The sequence below is a fragment of the Candoia aspera genome, chromosome 12, assembly GCF_035149785.1.
Source record: "Candoia aspera isolate rCanAsp1 chromosome 12, rCanAsp1.hap2, whole genome shotgun sequence".
NCBI classification, from domain to species: domain Eukaryota; kingdom Metazoa; phylum Chordata; class Lepidosauria; order Squamata; family Boidae; genus Candoia; species Candoia aspera.
In genome coordinates, this window is record NC_086164.1 from 14,032,052 (window position 1) to 14,054,789 (window position 22,738).

Below are 22,738 nucleotides of genomic sequence, written 5' to 3' on the forward strand. Positions count from 1 at the left end.
TACACAATGAAGTTTTTAATTTATGTAGAAGAAGATCATGTATCATATACATACAGGGCAAGAATATTCAGAAATAGTCCTAACCACATGCAGATGTCTCCTTGCAGCAAATAATAATCATAATAATTCAGTGCTGCTGGGTACTTTGAAGCTGACAATAAGCAGTTAATATGGGAGAAGAGAAGATAAGGAAGTGCTTTACTCAGGGAACCGTTGAAGGAAAGGCTGGGAAGCATGAACTCTTTAAAAGAACCAAGAAACCAACTTGACTATTAAGTGATATTCTCAGAATAATCCTCAGACAAAAGAAAAAGATACAGAATCTCTTGAAAAGAACATTTGGATCATATTACATTTCAGGAATTGCGTGATATTTGAATTCTGCTGCAAAGTGCACATGTTTAAAGAACAGCTTTACCTTCTACCCAGGTCCACGAAAGCAACCAAATAAATTAGTTGTGACCCCCCCTTTCCCACCCACATCTCTGACACTGAGTGGTTCATAGCCCTGGTTTGGGTCTATAGTATTTATCAGAGGAAGTAAGATGTCAGTGAGGCAGCTTGGTTAGAGTTAGGCCTTCTCAGAAGCCTTTTCACCCCCCAAAATTTGATTTCTTGATCTGGTCTGCCTAGCAGGACTGACAACAATCTTGCAAGTCTCATTGTGTTCTACCTCCTCCTCCTCCTCTTCCTCCTCCTCCTCCTCCTCCTCCTCCTCCTCATAGTTTAGTGAATTAAGGAGGTGTCTGACTGAGTCACTTCTGAATATTATCTATCTGTTGTGGACTTGAAATACGTTTTACCCCTCATTGCCCTGGCAACACAACTTGCATATCTCCATCAAAGTCATCTTCCTTACTCTCTGCACTTCCCTACTGTTTCGGTGAGGAGTTCCCCACAAACTGATAACAGAATTTCATGCTACCAGAGAATAACTGAGTAAGTTCCACCATCTTAGCACCCACCCACCCAGGTGTACACAGAGTTTCACTGTCAATGAACAGGGTAGAACATTTCAGGACTCCATTTTGCCCATCTCCTTGTGTTATACGGCATTCCAAACATTACAATCCATTAGTGTTGGATGAAGGATCAGATCCAGATATTGTCCATGACTTTACGTTGCACTGTTTTTGAGAGATTAGGAGTCTTTTAGAGGCAGTGGTTAATTGTGGATGTCCAGGGAGAATGATTACACCTGCTGTCCTGGAGCAGAGGTGGCACGCCATCACTAACTTTGAAATGGCCCAATGAATTCATCAGCCTAGAAGGCACTGAAAAGTTATAACCATAGAACCCATATGGAGGATGCAAGGCACAGTTTAAAGATTCGCGGGCAATGGGAGCTGATGGGAAAATGTTTCCAGATGCATGCAAACCATACAACATCTGACCAGCAGAACTGGGCCCCTGGGGCATCACTCCATTTAGATCTTCTGCTTTGCCACTTCTGACATTGCCAATGCTCAGAGAAGACAAAGTGGGCACCTCCACCATGAAGTGGGGCAAAAAGTGAGGACCAGTGGCATTTCCCAATTTATGGTGGCTTGGGAACATTAGTGACGGCTGTCTTAAGAGATTGGTAGGGCAAATTTTGTAGCAGATCGGTAGACCAAGATGGTGCAGGTAAGAATCCGGGCAGGGCATGCCAAGATTGGTTGCTGAGAGATGAAATGTGGGAGGAGAACCGGCAGGAGAAAGGAGGGAGCTGAGAGGAGATGGGGTTCCCCCAGAGGGTGTCGCAGGAGATGAACCGGGACTTCCACCTATGATAAAGCAAGTGAAACAACATTTTGAAATGATAGCAAACCAAGCAGAAATTTGTTCTCCACCATTCATAACATTCAGGATCATCTAAGTCAGAAAGTTTGGCAGCTATGACTTTTGAACTTGAGATTCTCTCCAGACCTGCTCCCCATGGAAGGTCCCCAGAGCTGAAGGCTTTCTTAAAATGGCAGTGCATTCCCAGGCATTGAAGTAACCACTCATCCAAACTGGTGAACCAAAAAAATTATAAACATTTCCTGTCCAGGCAGGGTTGTTGCCCTGATCTTCAAACAAACATTAGCTTCAAAAATGTCATCCTCCTTAGGGTTGAAACAGGGACAAAAAATATTACATCCCTACTGTATACCTGTTCTGAACCCATACATTTGCTGTCATTCTTTGCCAATTACTGCAGTGTGAATTCCAAGAAAATTTAGATCATGTTGGTTGCATTAAAACAACAACCTGATATCAATCATAAGCAAGCTGTTTTCTCTATGCCTCCCCTCTGCCAAAAATAAAAATAAAACAGAACTTGAGGAAATATTTCACACACCAAGTAGATTTTCGATGATTTCCCATTTTTCCTTTGGACAAACTGTCCTCAAGGGGCACTTTATTAAAAAAAAAATGTACGTAAACTGTTGGCTGGCAATGTTAAACTATATTTTTTTATTACTGTATAAAACAGCAACAGATCAAATTCTGTATTTGTGTTATTCTGGACTGTGATTGTTTAAACAGGCTATCCAGTTGTGTACTGCTGTAAAACAAACAGAGTCTTGTGGTACTTTTTTTTGTCACATATGTTTTTGAGTTTCTCGATTCACTTCACCAGATGTGTGGGAAAACAACCTCAGACAGAGCTTTTGGTGGGCTCACAATATTGTTGGGGAAATAAGAGGGGAGAATGAGGGGAAAAAACAGGAAAAGAAGCAGAGCTGTTGTGAGTTGGAGACTTGCATATGTGCCAAAATAAAACTGGCTTATTTTCAAGATTCTACAAGTCCTTTTGATTTTGTTTTTTCTGCAAAAGACTAACCCTGCTTCCTTTGTGGAAAGATGTTGTTCTAGATATTATTACTCTGCAAGTGAATTTGGACTGAGTTTTGCTAGGGGATTTCTGCTCATCTCCCTACGGTTTGACTCTGCCCCATAGAGAATGTTGTTTTTGAAAGTGAATGCAACGGTTCGCAACTAATCCCAACAGCCCAAATGCACCTGGAAGGAACACCATGCTTGACTCACAGGGTTGGCTCAGCAATGCCACACACACAAGTATTTGCCTACTTTTGGCAAAAGAGGACAACATCTGCAGAACATCTGGTTCACCAATAGAGAACCAAGCTGCAAGTAGAAGAAATACTTATGCAGGCACACTTATTATTCCATCAAGTATCCAGGATCTGTTGTCCATATGAAAATAATGACTCACCTAGATGGGAACTGTGGACCAAATGGATGCAAAGACTTGTCTTCTGACAAATTTGGAGCCATATGGAACCACTTCCTTGGATTGTTTACTGACTGAACTTCATGTCATCTGCACTTCTGGTAGACATCCTTCATCCCATGTCCAATCATTTTGAGAATAACTCATAATGCATGCCTCCATATGCTGTCATCTTATTTCTGACACAACATATTATTACTAAGTTTGCACCCAAATCCTGTCTTTTCCTCCAAGAACACAAGATAACATGCATTGTTGTTTCTTGCACATCACTGCAGTGATGAAGGTTAGACTAAGAAATGGAAACTGGCTCAAATGGAACTTCCTTGCAGAGGACTTGGAAGTGGATCTCCCCAGTCTTGATCTGAATCTCTAAGCCAGCCTTTCTCAACCTTTTGACCCTGGAGGAACCCTTGAAATATTTTTCAGGCCTTGGGGAACCCCTGAACATTCAGGCTCAAAGAGAGGCCAGAAGTTACAAAATTATTATATTCATTTCATGGGCAGGCCTGTATATATGCATAAACAGGGTTCTAAACTAAAGAATGAAGTTTACTCTTTAATATGAAGTTGCCCAAATTTGAAATAATTTTTTAAATGAATCATGATCTTCCAGGGAACCTGTAGTGACCTGTCACGGAACCCTAGGGTGCCACGGAACCCTGGTTGAGAAACCCTGGGATAAGCATTAGACTATATGGGATAGCTAACTACAAATCCACACATTTCTGATACTTTTCTGCACTAGCTGTTGTCTGCTACGTTTTCATCCCAACCTTCCTCAAAGGAATAGAGGATAGAGGGCTTGTAAGGTTTTCCCAGTGACATCATTAGACAATGTGGTTTGAGAGCCAGTAACTGGTTTGAAATCAGTGTTCTCCAGGTCTGGGTGGAGATTTTTATCTAGGTGTCCCCATCTTTAAAGTACTATCACCACAGCCCTAAATTATTATTATTATTATTATTATTATTATTATTATTATTATTATTATTATTATTTTAACCTAGACTGCTCCTTGAAAATGATACCTTCTCTTAAAAAGGAGGAGAAAATGTGAAGGGCTGGGTGGAAGGAAATGGAGAAATGTTAAAACATCTGTTCAATAAATATGAAAGGATCTATCATTCATCCCAAGACCATCTTTTTCAAATACTCATTATAATTTCATGGTGTATTTATTACTGGGATTATTGCTGTTCTTCATTTTTAACTTGCCTACCATGCTGTTTTTTTAAAGTGATTTCCCCTTTTTAAAAAAAATAATTTTATTAAGAATTATAAAAGGAAAGAATAAAAGCCAATACAAATTACCAAAAAATACAAACAGAAAAATACAAAAGAAAGAAAGAAAAAAGAAGGGAGGGGTATGGAAAACAAAAAAGAAAGGAAAAAAAGAAAAAGAAAAAAAGAAGTAACTTCCCTCTTCATCCCCGCAAGTAAAAACAATTTTAATAGCCTATCACCATCTCTAAATGCAACATAATATCTCTTCTCCCCATGGCTCATGATTTTCCCATTTTTCTTGAGCTGTTTTAAAACATTGTCTTTCTGTGGTTTAGATAACTTTATAATATGTTTTAACCTATTATCCATGGACAAGAAGAGAACGTCTGCTATGGGGCACTATATAAAAAAATTGTAATAAATAATAAAACTGGGAAATGTCTTTAACAGGTAACTTAGCCACTAGTAGCTGTTACATACAACAGCCTTAAATAGATCCATAGGGCTAAAAAACAGCTTAATGAAATACAAATATAGATGTGATTTGCTTTTTCGGTTGTCTATGGCTGTAGATCTTCAACGAGATGCTTCACTTTGGTGGTGGTCCAAGCAAAGCCACCCCACACCCAAAGCTATGAAGTGGCTTCGTGTTTGCAATCAGAGGCAGTTCAGTGTCATTTTGCATGATAACAGGGGCATGATTGTGGAGTCTGACACTTCTGTCCATGCACAGAAGTCCCTGTCTGTGAAGCTGAGTATTTAAATGAGGCAGAATGGCTCTATTCCACCCATCTGTCAAGGCAGACCCAGAAGAGTCCATGATGGTAGCTGCCATTCTGAACTTGTTGACTCCCCAGAGGCCTATCTATGGAGAGGTGGAAGAGAGATCCTTGTCTTCCATTAAAGCATCTTGATTACTTTTTTATTTTTAATGTTAACCTTCATTTGGGACAGGGGAGTTTCGGCTCTGGACTAACAATGGAGCACATTATAAGTCTGGCCTCTGAAATTCTAAAGACAAATCACAAACCTCTTGTGACAGTTGGGTCAGTAGATTTGTGACTTGGCTGAAACTATTAACAGTTTTCACAAATTCAGCCAAAAACTATTTTCTGTATTTGGTTTACAGCATTAGCCTTATGGGAAGTTCATGAAAGTTATACTAAGTTGTCTGATTTCCCTTAAGTGCCAACTTGAAAGAGAGAAAGAAAGGGAAAAGGGAAGGGACTGAGGGTTTAAAATAAAATGAATGTTCTACACAATCAAGCTTGCATAATTGTCTCTCCCAGAATATAAGCTGTGGTATTTAGCCAGGCTGCAAGCTTTGAGTGATTAAATTGATAGATTAACATGCAAAAGTTTTAAAAGTGGAATAAATATTCCCCTTTGATTAATCAGTCCAGCTCAGAACAACGCAAAGATGTAGGATTCTTAAAGGGGAAAACTGCTTCAGGGTCCAGCGTTATACCAGTTCCTTCTTTGCCACACTGATGAAAAAGGAACTAATTTTCACCACCCACTTGGCAGCCAAAGTCCGCAAACATTTTAGAGAGAAGTTATTTAGGCTAAAACAATGGCTTGCGTCCTTTTCAGACGCACATAGAACTGTGGCTCAGCTGAACTGCAGATCAATATGGCTAGTGCATCAAAGCAGCCATGGGTGTGTGGGTGTGTGGGTGTGCTATGTGCTGCATACAGCTACCCCATACCAATTTTGCACCCCATCCCCTCCCCTCCCCCAATCCTACTGCCAAAATCTGGAAGCAAATCATCTATTTTCCACAGCACATTCCATGATTTTGGAAAAAGGAAGAAAGGGATAACATTGATGTATTAAAACTCAGTGCCCCTATTTTGTACTAAAAGACCCTCCTCAAACATAAAATTAAAATATATTTATTTATTTATTTATTTATTTAAGGCATGCTTTCTTCACTGTCTGTACATTAACAGCAGTTCCAGTTTCCTCTTGACAGATGAATGAATGAATGAATGAATGTTTCCTAGAGGGAAAAAACACCCATCTATGATCAAATGCAAGGGGGAAATATTGCAGAGATCAGTCAAAGGCTGCACTTGAAAAACTGGAGACCATAAAGTGGGACAAATTGTGGCATGTCTATAGGGATTTCCCCATTTTTAATGGTTATGCTTCTTCAACCACCTCCATTACAGTTTTCATGATGTTTCCACCACACAAGGGGAAAAATGTCTACTCCTATTTTTCTGCAGGTCAGATGGGCCATAGAACTTGCAGGCTGCCCAGAGTCCTGACCTCAAAGGAACCCTTTCCCTAGAGATCATTCCCGTATTTTGAGGTCATCCTTCTTTAATGGCTTTCTTAGCGTTTGCAGTAAACCTACTTATCAAACGTGCTGCGTCCTTGAAACTCTGCCTGCAAGGTGGCTTTTAATCTAATATTAGCCAGGAGAAGCCCGACAGCCATAGTTTTCCCCACCCTCCCCATCCCCCCAAAACAAATTCATTCAGAATTTTTGGCAGTCTGCAACTCTATTGTTCTTAAGTAGCAAATAAGCTAATGGGAATAGAGAGAGACAGAGAGAGACAGAGAGAGAGAGACAGAGACAGAGATGATAGATAGAAGGTAGATAGAAGAGATAGATAGATAGATAGATAGATAGATAGAAGAGATAGAAGAGATAGATAGAGAGATAGATAGAAGAGATAGATAGAGATAAGAGAGGAAGAAAGAGAGAGAGAGAAGGTATAGAGAGATAATTGATATAGAGATGATAGAGATGATGGATGGATGGGGGAGAGAGAGAGAGAGAGAGAGAGAGAGGCGTACATATAAAATATTCTGCATGCAGACAGAAGACCGCATGTGATTGTGCTCAGCCACTTATGGAACAAAATCCACCAACAGCACCAATTTTCATCCCATTTTGCATCTACCTTCCTGCCTTCCAAATCTCTCCTGCAAGGCTGGAGACCTTCCTCAGCAAACCTGAACAAAGGCAGGGACTGCAGGGGGATATAAGGAACTAGTGCCTGTGCATGTAGCATTGGAGCACCCCTCTAAATATTCATTTTATTTCTCCATTTACAAGTTTGATTTATATGGCCATCCATCTCCAATACACGATTCTGGGTGGCTTGCAATATTAAGGCAATGGATCGACATCAAAGGCAGCACTTTTTATCAAAAGTAGGTGTGGACTGGACAGGAGAGCCATTGCAAGATGAAGAGGTTGGGTGGAAAATGTTGAAGGTATTTTGAATTCTCCAGTCCAAAAGAGCCACGAGCACATTGGCTGATGGAGCTGACCATCAAGGGCAAGGTGCTTTGCTGCCAGCCTAGGGTCCAAAGTGTTGATGGGGTTGAAATTGCTAAAGAGCATCCATTGCTAACATTGAAAGGGCCAGCTGGATGCCCCTGAAGACTGTACTTGTCCATCTCCCACAGATGCCCACCAAATGTCCAAACCTGAGCATGGCTGCAACGTCATCAGCTATTGCAAAGTATGAGGTCTCCAGTCCTGGTGTTGAAATCCAACTCATATAACTAGTAAGACTAATTAAACCAAAGACTAAGAACAAGAAATATGCGAGAGTAAATAACTTGCTAGCCTTATCCTGCATTAAGTTACCCACGTTGGCTGCATTTCTACATCATCGTGCCCTGCCAGAAATGGCCTCGCACGTTCTCAAAAGTATTCATGGCTTGCAAAAGAGGCTTCAGCATTTTCTACATTACTCCCAAAGGTGGTGGCTTTGAGCTTACTTTATTGCCGGAGGTGGCACAAGATGCTACTGAAGGTGGTATGGTTTTCTGTAACACTCCTTTCCACCATCTGAAGCTTCTGTGGTCGCCCATACTTCCCATTCTGAGAAAGACCCCCAAGGAAAGTTTCTTTATCATGACTTTCCTTGGGGCTTAATGAAAGGTTTGGACCACCAGTAAGAGACACATTTTCTTGGACACCCCATTGCTAAAGAAGAACAAGGAATCACCTTCCATTTGTGAGGTTCTCTGAACAATTGTTTTCCTCTGAAGGAAAATTGAAAAGCCATGTCTTTTCAGATGGAAAATATTTTGTTTGGTAAAAAAGCAGGGGTCATTTTCTGCCACCTGTTGCAGGAGTTCCTTAGTCTGTCTACATCCTGTATGAAGAAGTCTTTCCTTCCGTCCTGAATTTCTTGCTTTTCAGCTTCAGTATTCTGAGAGCGGGGGGAAACTCCAGGTCCAGTTTTTCCACACCATGCATAATTTTATTCACTTTGATTTTGCCCCCCTTCCTTGCTTTCATCCTAAGCTAAGCCAACCCCAACCCCCCAAATGATTATCCTTAGGCTGACCGTATTTCCTTGAGACAAAAACGGGACATTGGGATGGCAAAAACGGGACGGGGTTAGACTTATGTAATATTCCGTATTCATGAAAAAGCAAGACGATAAAAAGAGTTTTAAAGAGTTTTTAAGATCCATTTGCTGATCCTTAAACAGATTACTGTATATATATAAAAAGATTTGCACTCCCTCGTGACTTCTTGATTGCAGTCTCCCGCTCGATCAAGCTGCTGCTCTCCCTCATGGCTTGCTGTGGCGTCACCGACGTGCTCGCGTCACCGAAACCTGTCCAATCACCAGTGACAGGATCGTGGAACTTTCAAATTTTTAAGTAACGTTTTTTTAAAAAACGGGACAAAATTGACATTTATATTAAAACGACGGGATGGTTGGGAAATGTGAAAAAAACGGTACTGTCCCGTTTAAAATGGTATGCATGGTCAGCCTAATTATCCTTCCCCATAGCCAGCTTATTTCAGCCGTGCCCTTTTCTATGCTTTTTTTTCCTTTTTGTGGTCTGTTGTTCAGAACAGTACTCAATGTTACAGATTACTCCAAGGGACGGTTATATTTTTCATTCCTCTCCTAATGATTGTCAACATGGAGTCTAGTTTTTTCACACAGCCAAACACCCAAACCACAATTTCATCTTAAATATCGAACGACAAAACCCAAGAACCTCCAAAGCAAAACAAACAGAAACAAAGAAGCTGCAGAAAGGAAAGACAGCATCTCTGAAGACTCAATACTCACTCTGACGCTCTGTCCCAAAATGCTTAAAATCTAAGGTCAGTGATGGTCTCCATGGATAGGATTCCAGAAGTCCATCCAACACTCCTCTGCAATGGGATAGTTGGAAATTAGATTTGCATTTTCATGCAACAGGGCCATTGGGGCAGGTACATGGAGCAGAAGTCTAGAGCCTCATTCATGAGAATAAGCAAAAAGGTTGATTTAACCACATTTTTGGACAAAGTGAAGTAATAACATACAAATTCCTTTATGGCTTTAAACCATGATATCTAACAAAGTGTTTTCTTCCCCATGTACCTGCCTGTCATCTAAGATCTACTGGAAATGCCCAATTCAGCATGCTGTACCTTCTGGGAATCCAGAAATTCAGAAGCGGCATCTTTGATACAATTGTCTGGATTATAAATTATTTTTCCTTAAGTCTTGTCAGTTTTTAGATACTGCCAAAGATGTTCTTGTTTACAAAGACTTTTAAACTGGTGTAGCTATAACTCTGACTGCATTGTTCGATTTTTTTAAAAAAGTGTTTTTTCAAAGTTACTTAAGATGTTTTACATACTTCTGGAGTCTGACAAAATTACTATCTTTAAATTGTTTAAAACTTATGGTTACTTGTCTGCCATCTGGGGACTGTGTTTCATAATAAAGAAGTGCAATAAACATTTAAGAAATCTAGAATATAAATAAAGAAACAAACAAATAAATAAAAACATTATGTCACTGCCCATGTGGCTTATGAGATGCTGCTGGCCAAAAAAAAAAGGATGTTTCTCGCACACCTTAAAGTATTTGCAATTAATGATGCTTCAATTGGACCTTACAGATTTTTCAAACTATTAAGTACCTTTGATCATCTTAAAACACATTCCCAACCCATCAAGCAACATTTATATAGTGTATAAGCATGGCAAAAGCTGTCAAAAGAGAAATTTGGGAAGGATATCCTTTTCCAAATTGCTACGACACACATATGCACAAGGGAGTCTATTACAATACATGTATGCACAGGAGTGTTTGCATACCCCCCTGCTAATGTATCCCACAACAATATCAAATCAAAGTAAGCTTTATTATGATCACAGACCAGCCTAACCTGACATCTTTTTTTTTAACTGTGTAACTACTGTTTTTACTCGTATTCAATGAGACCAATGGTGTTGTGGTTCAGATTCAATTTCCAAAACATATTTACTGAATACAAATATAGCAAGTGTCTCCAGTGTCATAATGTAGCTGGGTAGATAATCCCAGGAAAAGGCACGCCTTCAAGATGCTGCAGACAAGGACCATGCTGACGATCCTGCTCACAACCTTGCACCCTTCAAACTATCCTTGGGAAACTGAAACTGGAATGCTACATGCAACTACAATTAATAAACTTTATTAATGATACCATAATATTTGTATTTATTAATGTATGCAATTAATAAACTAAAGCATGTACTTTTTATCAGTTTAAAAGTCTTTAAACAATCAATAGCTTAGTCAGTAAAATAATTGCATTTTATTACCTGTTTCTTCCAGGATCTCTAAATCCTTTAGCAAAGGGATTCCGATCAATCTCAATTTTGTTATCTGTGGATATTTTGCAGACAAACAGCCAAGAACTCTGAATATCATACTTCTTACCAGTTGATATTGCCCAAAAGAAATTTAACGGCATGACACTGATTTCTATTAAAAATTAGAATCAGTTTCTAATAACTTCGTTTGGGCCATGTTGTAATCTTCTGTGGAATAAAGTTTACTTCATTCACTACCTGACATGTTGCCCTCCTAGGAGATAAATGTGACCACCGATCAAAGATAAATGAAATGCAGCCCAAGGACCTAATCCTTCCCAAAATTTCAGAAGCTTGCTAAAAATGATCCACAGAGGTCTCTCCCCATTGAATGGAATCAGAAAGAGAAGGTGGGATGCAGGAAAAGGTATCTCCACCCACCCACTTTTGCTTCTGACCTTCCCAATACTTCCTCAAAGATTATGCCAGGAAAAAACAACAACCAGATCTTGGGGAGAAAATGTTTTCTTGATCATGAAGAAGAGGAGAAATGAAAAGGATGGGGCCAATCGACGTCAAAATGAGAACTTTTCTTTATCCATCCCCTTCATTGCGGCTAGTCTGCTAATCTGCTCAAAATTACAATGCGCCTGAATCTCAGTTTAATCTAGGAAATTTCTAAAATCAGTTTGGAATTGAAGTACGACCAATTTCCTGCCCCTTCCATGCCCTTTAATTATTTGGCATTCCCTGCCACCATATTTTACAGACACCCATTTGTTCGTCAAAACAATGCCATTTTATTTGTTGTTACATCAACACTGGGGGTGTTATCCTCCAGCTGTTTATAAACCAAACCTGCCCTTTGATTCAACCATCACAAAGCTCTGTTTGTGCCTATGGCAGATTAACTTACCTGCTGGTTCTGATAGGCTGTGACTGTCGTAAATTCAGTTTCTTTAAAAGAGAAGGTCTGGACACCTGCTGCAGGCAATGATGGGGTCTGAGATAGATCAAACCGGGAATCCTGGATGATAATGTGGATTCTAGGTTTGTATTTGTGCATTGATTGCAAAATTATCTGGAGTCCAGAGAGAGAGAGAGAGAGAACAATCACAAACAGTGAACATTACCATTATTAACTTTAGATATATTTTTTAAAAAGTCTATCTTGAGTTTGCTTACTTAGAAATAATCCTCATTAGATTTGCTTTAAGCCTATAATTTGAAACAAACTCTCATCCTTGTCCTTTTCAGTCATTTGAACAATGTGAAATTTGGATGATGAAAGGGCATGTTCTACATGTGTTTGGCACTAATCAAGTCTAATGCCAGATTAAAACCAGGGAGAGATCTTAGTTCAAATTCCCATTAGCGCCAACATTTTCTTTTCTGCCTAACCCTACCTCACAGGATTGTTGTTGGGAGCTCTAAAAGGAACATCACCCTTCTTTCACGGGAAGAGAAAAATCCCCTTCAAATGTTTATTTGGAAAACTGAATGCTGGCACATAATAGCCCACTCTGTTTGAGCTTACAGTGCATTAAATCAAACTTAAACTTTAGGGCAGGGTTTCTCAACCAGGGTTCCATGGCACCCTCGGGTTCTGCGAGAGGTCATGGGTTCCCTGGGAGATGATTTATTTAAAAACTTATTTCAAATGTAGGCAACTTCACATTAAAGAGGCAAGTTTCATTCTTTATTTTCAGTTTAAGAACACTGTTAATGCATATAGACAGGCCTGCCCATGAAACGAATGCAATACTTTGGTAACTTCTGGCCTATCTTTGAGCCTGAATGTGCAGGGGTTCCCCGAGGCCTGAAAAATATTTCAAGGGTTCCTCCAGGGTCACAAGGTTGAGAAAGGCTGACTTAGAGTTTCAGATCAAGACTGGCTGTGGGGATTCTGGGAGTTGGTCCACAGAGCTTAAATCTGCTGAGGTTGAGAAACTCTGCTCTAGCTAATGGCAAAGCTGGCTCTACTTCCTTCCCTCTTCCTCCACTCACTGTAAAGTAGTGACCTCAAATCCACACCTACATGCCCTTTGTCGTCCATCTCATTGTTGGTTAGCTTCACCCGATCAAAGCTGATGATCTGCCTCATCCATGTCTCCCCAGAGCAAGGGGAATCGGGGTGGATATAAAGCCGAGGGGTGATGCAGGAATGGTCCGTGTTTCCGGCCACCATCCACTGTGAGCTGTGATAGACATACCTACAAAACAGAGCAAGGGACAGGGCAATCCCAACCAGTTGGCATCACCATTTTTGTTGAGTAAGCCGCAATTGGCTGATTTTACACAACCAGTATTAAGCCATAAACTACCATTTAAAAGCAACAACAACAGGATTCACGTGATAGACTAAGCCAAAAATTACATCAGTCACATTACATCTTAACAGATGGGAAACTGGAATACAAAACCTTGAGCCAGGACCCACAGTTGGCTTGGGAATTGAATTCATCATATTCCACTTTCCACTGTAGAACAGCAATAAATATTATTTATGCATTGGAAGCTAGGTTAATCATTTATAGTCCCGTTAATCAACTAACCTTTCCATCTTGCTTTCTGTATTTCCTATTCCCCGTATTTGATCAGTCTGTGTTGCTTGCAAAAACCTATGCTGTTTGCAACATTTTTGTGGGGTTATTGCTGTTTTCTTTTCACCCTAAGCTCTGCTCAATACATGACTGTGTCTCTGTCCTAAACTCAGCAGGAACACAAAGGTCTCAATTTTGTGTGGATGGAGCTCTAAAAAGGGGCCTTTCCCTCTCTTTCCTCCCCCTTTTCCCCAAAATTATTGAAACTGAGGGGTGACTGTCCTTATAATTCATGAAATAGATATGGCTCAGATCCAATCTGGAAGTTGGAAATTGTGTGGATATAGTGTGTGTGTTTGCGTGTGTGTGTGTGAGAGAGAGATGCACACACAGAGATCATTGCTAACACTTTACTCAGAAATACATCCTATCAAATGCAACTGGAAATTTAAGGAAGCCCCCCACATTCCATGGAGGAGGACAGATTTCGAATGGAGGACAGATTTATTTATTTTTTTCTCCTCTGAATGGAGGAGGACAGGTTTATTTATTTTTCAAATTTCTACCACCGCCCTTCTCTCCCGAAAAGGGGACTCTCCTGTGCACCTCCCTCTCTCTTGATCCTGCCCACTGATTTCAGTGGACAAACTGAAAATGCAATGCAAATAATGAAAGATTTCCCATGGAAATTAGTGCGATGGGATGATATAACATTTGGGCATATGGAAGGGGTGGGGGGGTGGGGGGGAAGGGAGGTGGGGGGAGAGGGAGCAAGAGAGAGAATTGTTAAGGTGTATTTTGGAAAGATTGGAGAACTTTGTGGCCAAAACTCTTCTAAACTTTCCAAAGTCCCAGGGACTTATTCCATTTCTCTGCCAGCTAGCACTTGTGATCAAGGGCCTCTTTCCTCCCTCGAAAGGAATCTGCAGAAACCAAGAAATATGCTGGTCTATGACTGTAATAAAGATTTGATCTGAAACCAAGAATAGCAGGAAAACAGACCATCTTCCTTTTCTGATAGGCCTGTTGTGAAGAGGGATGGCTGCTGCATTGCTTTTTAATCTGTTTAGAGCTGGTGGGGCTCAAAGAGAATCCAATCGAGTTGGAATGGTGCATTATCGGTTCAGATTCCAGCTCTCCGTTGTCGCAGCTTAACAGTAGAGCAACTGCTACAAGTAACTGCCTGTGTATTTTGATGGCCTGCAGAAAAGATGAAAAAGGGGACCTGTTTTTGTAAATACACTGTATTCAACCACGAGGTTAACTAGGAGCAGTAGGGGACGCCAGGTTGAAAATATGCAGGATGGCAACGTTGCCTAAATTCCAGAGGTTCGGAAGCAGAAGAAGGCACAAAAGCAAATCTTGTGAGTTGTGATCCGGGGGAAATGGCTTCCCGCAAGACCTCGCTGAAGATCTTGTTCACACGTGCAAGTAAGAATCCTCCTTTTCATGGGCAACTAAAGAGGAGAACCGTTTCTTCAACTCTAGTGTCTCCAACCTACGGTTGAAGATTGGATTGTTAAATTAATGGACCTGGCACAAATGGCTAAATTAGCAACATTCTGTTTCTGGATTTATATCTGTTTGGCAAGCACTTTTAGAGTAGTTGCTTGTGGTAGAAAAAAATGAAGTTTTGTTCTTGGATTTTAGTGATTAAATGATTTGTTTTAATAGAAATAATGTTACTATGGTTTAACGAATGGTAAGAGATTGTATTTGTAAATGGATTTATATCTGTATTGGAGAAAGTCAGAAGTCACTTTCTGTTTTCTGTCTTTCAACACTTCTTAGTTTTTTTCTTTTTTCTTTAGTCTATTTTCTATCTTTTCTATATCTTTTATTTTGTATTTTAAACGTACTTTGAAAATAATAAAGTTCTTATATCAAAAAGAGAACTCTAGTGTCTCCAAGAGGCTGTGAGGAGTTGGCAGACTGGTTCCTAAATCATCCCCAGATGAAACCCTGACATGCGTGAATTGATTTCAACCTACAGCATTTTGCTTCGAATCTAGGTTTCAAAAAGTCCACAGGTTAGGTCATTTTAGAAAATCAAAACTTTTTACCTGTATCTTTTCGAGTCCACTGGGACCACGTCTATAGCAATGTAATATTGTTTCACTGGATCCAGACCTTTAACCTTAACTCTGACTGAAGGAAACATTCTCCTGCGCGAAACAGAAACTGGGTTACCTTACGGCAACATTTCGCTAGCCAGTCCCACAACTTTCTCTCCAACTTTCAGCCATTTTAGCCACACAAGCTGTTTTTTTCAACCCCAAAGCATTCATACCACATCTAGAACATTAATTAGTGCTACCCTTTTGGGGGAAAAAAAACAAGAAAAAAGAAAAGACAAATCAATCTAAATTGCTTGTCCATAGAAGTAGGCATTTTAGTTAGCAGAAGCATCAAGTTCTTAAAAATCACTGCAGTTGGTCAATGGATATAATCATAAGATGCAATCTGGTGAGTTTTTACTTGGAAGAAATTCCAATGGAACATAATCAGACTTTCTCTGGCATATTTATGAATAAATCAGCTGTGTCCAGTATTCTTCCTACTATAGTACTATATATACTCCACAGTCCCATCAGGAAGGGTGTCAAGAAGTGTGAAGTCAGAAGGAAAGAAACTTGCAACAATTTCTAGTTCTCATTATTATCTAGATGGTTGGAACTTCTGTTGAAAGTAGCACCCTACAAAACACTTTTACAATAAGACTTGCAGATAAATAGCAGAAGTAAAGCAAAATATGGACAGGAGTAAGCTCCTTCAGAATGCTTCACAGTAAGAAGATTTAATTTTGTTTTCCAAATGTCTGCCCATGGGAGAATGCAGCCCATGTGCGAGAGTGCCACTTTAGGCCCCCAGCTTTGTTTTGTTCCACCATCTAGCAACAACTGGTCTTCTAGGCTCAGCGCTGCTAATGCTTTTCTGTGTTCCAAGGCACTTAATGAAGGTGGAATGTTGTGATAGTCATCTATTGCCACGTTGTGTGGTGGGGGGTGCATTTTAAACTCTCACTTTAGGAGTGGGGCAGATTAATCCCAGAAATTGCAAGATGTGCTAGCTCTTTTGTTTTAATGCTGAAATTATCGCATCCGACTTCTCAACGTCGTGAACGTAACTGTCTTAAGCAGTTTGTTTAAGCCCATAAATAGAATATGGTTGTCCAAAAGAACAAGCATGGAGCAAAATCAGAACAAAGCAACGTGTCATTCTTCCAACCAAGTTTAAAATGCTTAACCCCAGTTTTAGAGTTACACAGAACTCCTGGTGCTCAAACAAAGAGAAATTGCTTTAAAATTATATCATATTCGAAGGCAATGTTTAGTTCCATTTCTACACAAATGATTTATAGCTTCATCTAGCCATTGCTGCGGTGACGTATTGCTATGATGGCAGGCTTTACATCTCCCAAAGCAAATTCATTGTGCAGAAGTATCTATAGTTTCAGGAAAGTCCCACTGCTTGGCTTCACACTTCTCATGAAACCATGATTGGGGTAACCATGGTTTATTGAATAAAACACAATTTTATTTATAGGTTTGCATGATATACTAAGCCATAAATCATTGCTCAAACAAACTACATTAGCTGTGTTTATACAATAAAGAAATATCTGCTTCAAAACAAATTTGACTCATGATGATTTCATGAATATAGCCATCTAGTTTTAGTGAAAGGAATATTATGGTTTGCAACTGCCTTCTGGGATATTATTCTTTTCGTTATTATGATTATTTCCATATCTAGTCTACAGCCTTTAGGCTTTCTGGATGTCTCCCATCTAATACTAACCAGATCCAACCGTGCTTAGCTTGAAACCCGGATAAAGGTAGCCAGGAGCTTCCATCTGCTGAGATGAACATCTCACATTATAAACCTGATCAGCATCTGAAATATTGATCTCTGTGAAGCTCAGTGGTTCTGCTCCCCCAACATTTACCAAAAGTTAACTATCATTTATTCAATTAACCCAACTTTCTGGGTTGGCAGGGCATACTGAACCACAAACTAACCGTGGGGGCTGAGTTTGCAAAATGCTGTAAGCTAAACCATGGTTTGCTCAATGTTCAGTTTTACAACCAGGCCACGTGGCTTTCTGATGATTGGTTTCACACAACATTGTGGATCACCTGACACGCTGTGACCAAGCAAATCAACCACATTATGGATTACTATAGTCACCTGGTTCAGCCATGGTTAAGAAAAGGTTGGTATGCTGAATCATAAAGTACTCAACTTATTTCACCTAGTCTGTTCTGTTGAATGAACAGGAAGGATTCCTTCTACTGAAAGGCATCCGTACAAGCATAGACAGCTTTCCCTCTTAAACATGGTAACAGGGTGCCAACTCCATTGGATTCTATGGCACTTACTTCTGAGTAGTGCAGGCGACTCAGCACTGCAGGTGATCCAGCAGGGAGTCAAAAAAAGCAAGAGGGTGGCCACAACCAAGGGATCAAAGCCAGCCCCCTTTTTACAGGCCTAGCAGAAACTTGGGAGACAACTAATCATAAGATTCAGAAGGAGATCAGCTAGCAAGGAGCATGTAGCTTCAGAAGGAGATGCAAGAAGGAAAAAATAAGTCCCCATGAAGCTGAACTGGATTTTTTAAAAACCTTGGAAAGAAGCTATGATTGATGATTTGGCTGCTGCCACATCACCTCAGCTGTTGATTGCAGTTTTCTACTGTCAGAAAACTGGAACCAAGTTAGAGCTGAGACATTTCTGAGAGGTGTCTTGCAATCAAGGGAAGAATAGGCCTAGAGGAAAATGAGACGATGGTGCCAAACTTCTGTAGAAGTAAAAGACTCACCTCTTAATGAACCACTCAAGAAATGCCAAAAGTAGCATTGACCCAATACATTAAAACCTAGCACTGCATTTGCACAACATGCAAAACATGGTTGGGTTGCCCATGATTCGTTTTTAATGGCTTCTAATGTGGTGTGAACCCAGCCTGTTTCTATTTATTTTTTTATTTGATCTACATAGCCACCTATCTCTCATACTTGACTCTAGGCAGCTTACAATAAAATAGATAAAATATGGAGTATAAAAAATAAAACACATAGCAGCTGAGTTTGGTTACTTCAGGGGCCAGTGCATCATGCCAATGCAGAAAAGGGATTAATTCAGGAACCAATTTAATTGCATTGTGTTATGTGCAGCCATTGGCACATAAATATACTATGAATTAAAAAACAGACACCATAGGAACCTGTGCTACAAGGTCAAAATGCTCTTACCCAACCATCTTAAGGCAAGTCTCCTTGTAAGTAAGGTGCGTTGTTATCACTTACAGAGGTGAAATGCCATTTTCCATAATTTTCCATTCTGGTCCACTGTCAAGCCTCTTCACCCCACTTAGATGAACTATTTCCACAGATGAGCCCACAAAGTCATTGCATCTCAGGTTTTCTTACAGCATGCGAAGGACGCAAACACAACACTAAACTCCATTCCTCTTCCCTACAGCCCATCATGGTATCATGTTCCCTCTGCTACCCCTTGTTTTGCTGTGTATGCATTTTCCTATGTGATACACATGCAGAGACATACACAACGCAGGAGCAATTAATCTTTCAGCTTAAAGAACATCCAGGTATTTCTTGAGGGGGGTGGGAGTGGTGGGGTCCTTCCCTACCTGGGAGCAGAAGAGGTACTGCCTAAGCAAATTATTGGGCTGATTAAGCCAACAGATTCAGTAGATGGAGGTGCTTAAGAGCCATGTCTATGCCACCCATTGAATCTTGGATGGGGATCTGACTTAACCACAGTGGACCTTGGTTGGCATCTCACCTCCTCCCCATTCCAGAAGGCACTTGATCTCCTGTTGTGGCACAGCTCACATATGCAGAAGGTCACCCACATTCAGTGGGAGTTGCTCTGAGTTCCATGGGACATCCAAGAATGTTCTTTTTCTCCCTTTGAAACCAGCAGAACTGATTAGGATTTTGCTTGGTCTCTCTCAGTTGCATAAATGTTATTAACCAGGGCAACCACATGAATTAAGAAATGAAGAATGCTGTGTATCTGTAGGGATGCATGTTTTTATTTTAAGAGATGATGAATAAATTTAGTCAGACTTCAGTGGCCTCCAAATTGTGTTGCACAAACCGCCTTTCTGTGTATTCTTAGAAACTAAATTAAGGATTGTCCCAAAGAAGTGCAATGTCTGAATACAGAATAAAATCATCATCATCATCATCCTAAATATTAATCATTTTGTAGTTTAGCAGAAATAAATATTTTCCTAGGACTGGAACAATTAATTAAAGGCAGTAGGTAGACAGCAGGGGAGGGAAGGTGAAACACTGTGATGCACAGTGATGCCCCTTAGATGCACACACTGACCATCTAAATCCCTAGACTCCTACCTGCCAGCTTTGGTGATGATCATTTCTGTGCCAATCTCATGAAATCTCTTCCACAGCTCTGAGCCTTGTAAGTCCACCTGGATCTCCCCAGTTTCTTCTCTGGCTCCCTCGCAAAGAGAAAGGGTTATTTCTCCTTTGGTTTTCTTTTCTGGAAAAGAGAAATGTGAAGAACCAATAAAATGTGGGAAGCAGCAGAAAGGACCTTTGAAGATGTCTGTTTAGTGGCTGCCTTCACATGAAGGATCACACCATTGAATGACAAACCATCCAACCTTAGAGAAAGCTAACCAACATGAGCACCAATCCAGCTTTGTGTGTTGAACCAATGCATCTTAAGGTGGGTCAAGAATGTGATGTGAACCCAGTTCAGGAGTTCCTTCCAGTCAGAGAAAGACAATAATGTCAGCCATCAGCCCTCCTTCAGTTGCCCCAGGGTCCTTCCTTCCAGCAAGAAGTGGCAGCATTTTAGGTTGCCCTACTGAACACACCTTAGAAGCATGGACAGGACTGTCAATAATTCTCCTATAGCACCTGGAGGAAATAGTTTCCTTACATATTAGATTTTTAGCACTCGCTCCCATTTCTCAGTTCCCAGATGTCTTCAGGATGGGAGCAAATGTCTTGCATGACTTGAGATGCCCCTTTCTCTGAAATGTGCAGGAGCTTGTTGCAGGCTGACCCCCACAAATGAAAGGTGGTGTGGGCTTATTTGTTAAGCAACTGCTCGCTTTTGAAATCTGCAATTGATATTTTTATTGAAAACGGTTTTGCCGTAAAGGCCTGCTGGATCAGCTGGTGGCCACATTCTTTTTCTGTTCCATGCAGAAGGGGGCTGTCCTGTGGCCTGTTTCCCCCTTGGGCTCACTTGACCCCCCAGCCTCTCAGCTGAGTGTCCCTCGCCCCTTTTTCCTCTCTCCCATGCCCATTTCCTTGGGCTTATTTAACTTAGCAAGCAAATGCGCTTTATTTTGTTTTAAATTCTGAGAAGGCAGCATAAAAGGGCAGACAGAGGCAAGCCGTGTGTTGGGGGGGATCACCCAGAATCAATTTATCTCCCCACTCTTTATTTCTTTATTTGATTTATATTACTGCCCCCAATGGGGGACCATGGGCGGTTTACAATAAATTACTCTTTCCTTAGGCCTGCAGACTTAATGAGGAAACATCAGCTGCGTTCAACCACTAAGCCACGGTTTGCTTAACCAGAGTTTAATGAATAATCCACAATGACTGCATTTCTCAAAAACACATAGCCAAAACCAGGAACCTCACATTCTGTCTCAAGGCATGCCTTTAGGCTGCAGTAACCTGGAAGTTAGTTCTCCCTTAAACTCAACCAAACTCTTCTGATATAATGTTTTTTTTCCTCTTTCTTAATTGTAAGCCAGCTGGAGTCATTAAGGAGTCGAAATCAGATTAAATTAATACATAAAGCTGGCCTTGTGCTGGGGAGACAGGACAGGAATGTGCTAATCGAGAGTGGATTTGTCCTTCTGAGCCGAACGGGATCTGCCTCCAGCTCTCTGCACCTCCCCTTGCTGAAGTCTAGCTGACTTACTTCTGAGGAAACCTGCTCAGGGCAGAATTCCCCACGCTGTAAACTCCAAAGTATTCAAAGTTTAGATCTGCCGGATCCCGACCAGCCCTATTAGCAGCCGCATTGACTCTCCATGCTTGGTTAGTGCTAATCTTGGTTAGCACTTTTTTGTTAACCCGCCTGTTGTGGGAATGCACCGCCTTCGGTGAATTCGCGGTTCTGTGTATTGCCCAAAGATAACTCGGCCATCAAGTTGAGGTGGGGGAACCCAATCCTAAAACTTTGCCCCTTCCCCCTCCGGGAAGCAAAGGAGAGAATCCCACGGGGCACTGAAGCATGCGCGGCTCAGAGGGGGGGGGGAAAGGCCCCCGTGGATTTGGGGTCCTGATCCTCGCTGTTCGACTCCTAAGCGGGAAAGAGAGAAGGAGCGGTGCTTACCGGGCGCTTGGCTCCTTCTGAAGGCTGCTTTTTCCGTCCTTTTCTCGGGGGAGCGCCCCCCTTCCAAATCCATCAGCTTGCGCTTGGTGGAATTGCCGTTGCCCATTAAAACGTCCACGGAAAAAGCGTGCGCCCGGGAGCTCAAAGCCATGGCCCCCGCGCCAGACGCCGGGTCCTTTTCGCTACCTCGGGGCGCCCCAAAAGGCGCGCGCAGCGGGGGGCGTCAGTTAAAGGGGACTCCCCGTCCTCCGCTCCCCCCTCGGCGACGACCCCTCTTCAAACCGGACGGGAGTTTTCAGCCCAGCGCAGAAACGTCCTGGGCAGCGAGCGGGTCTTTCTTTTAGGACTTGCCCAGCACCGCACGCGGGGTTTTTCCTTTTAAAAAATTCCCCTTGTTCGATTCCATCCAAGGCTCCAAAGGGGGACTAGTTGAAGAACGGGGAAAGTTTTTTTTTCCTTTTCTTTTCTTCCTCCTCTTTAAAAAAATGAAGCAAAACCAAACAGCAGTGGGCAAATCTCAGGGAAACGCGCAGACGCGAGGCTGGATGCGGGAAGCCGAGTCCCGACGGCCGCTGAACTGGGAGGCAGTGCAGACAAGCGCTGTTTGGTTTGGAAGGCGTGGGAGCCCTTAGGAGGGACGGAGAGCGAGAGAAAGAGAGGAAGGAGAGAAAGGGACCCGGGTAGAAACCGCGAGGGGGATGGAAGGGGGAGAGGTAACTGGCGAAGGGGAGGGGGTGGTGAAGAGGGTTGAGGGGGAAATGGCCGGCCCCTCCTGACGGGGGGATAAATAGCATGGGCTCAGCGCTCCCTTCCCTTGGCCAAC

General features: G+C 41.5%; 1 protein-coding gene across 1 annotated transcript; it reads right to left on the reverse strand.

Moving 5' to 3' along the window:
• Nucleotides 1-1,152: 1,152 nt before the first annotated feature.
• On the reverse strand, nucleotides 1,153-22,066 carry TBX22 (T-box transcription factor 22). The gene is made up of 8 exons (XM_063313765.1): nucleotides 21,916-22,066; nucleotides 19,941-20,088; nucleotides 15,618-15,719; nucleotides 13,050-13,224; nucleotides 11,924-12,092; nucleotides 11,021-11,084; nucleotides 9,510-9,595; nucleotides 1,153-1,766 (listed from the first exon to the last, which is right to left on the reverse strand). The coding sequence occupies exons 1-8, from the start codon at nucleotides 22,064-22,066 to the stop codon at nucleotides 1,153-1,155; spliced, it is 1,509 nt and encodes a 502-aa protein (XP_063169835.1).
• Between the last annotated feature and the right edge of the window lie 672 nt (nucleotides 22,067-22,738).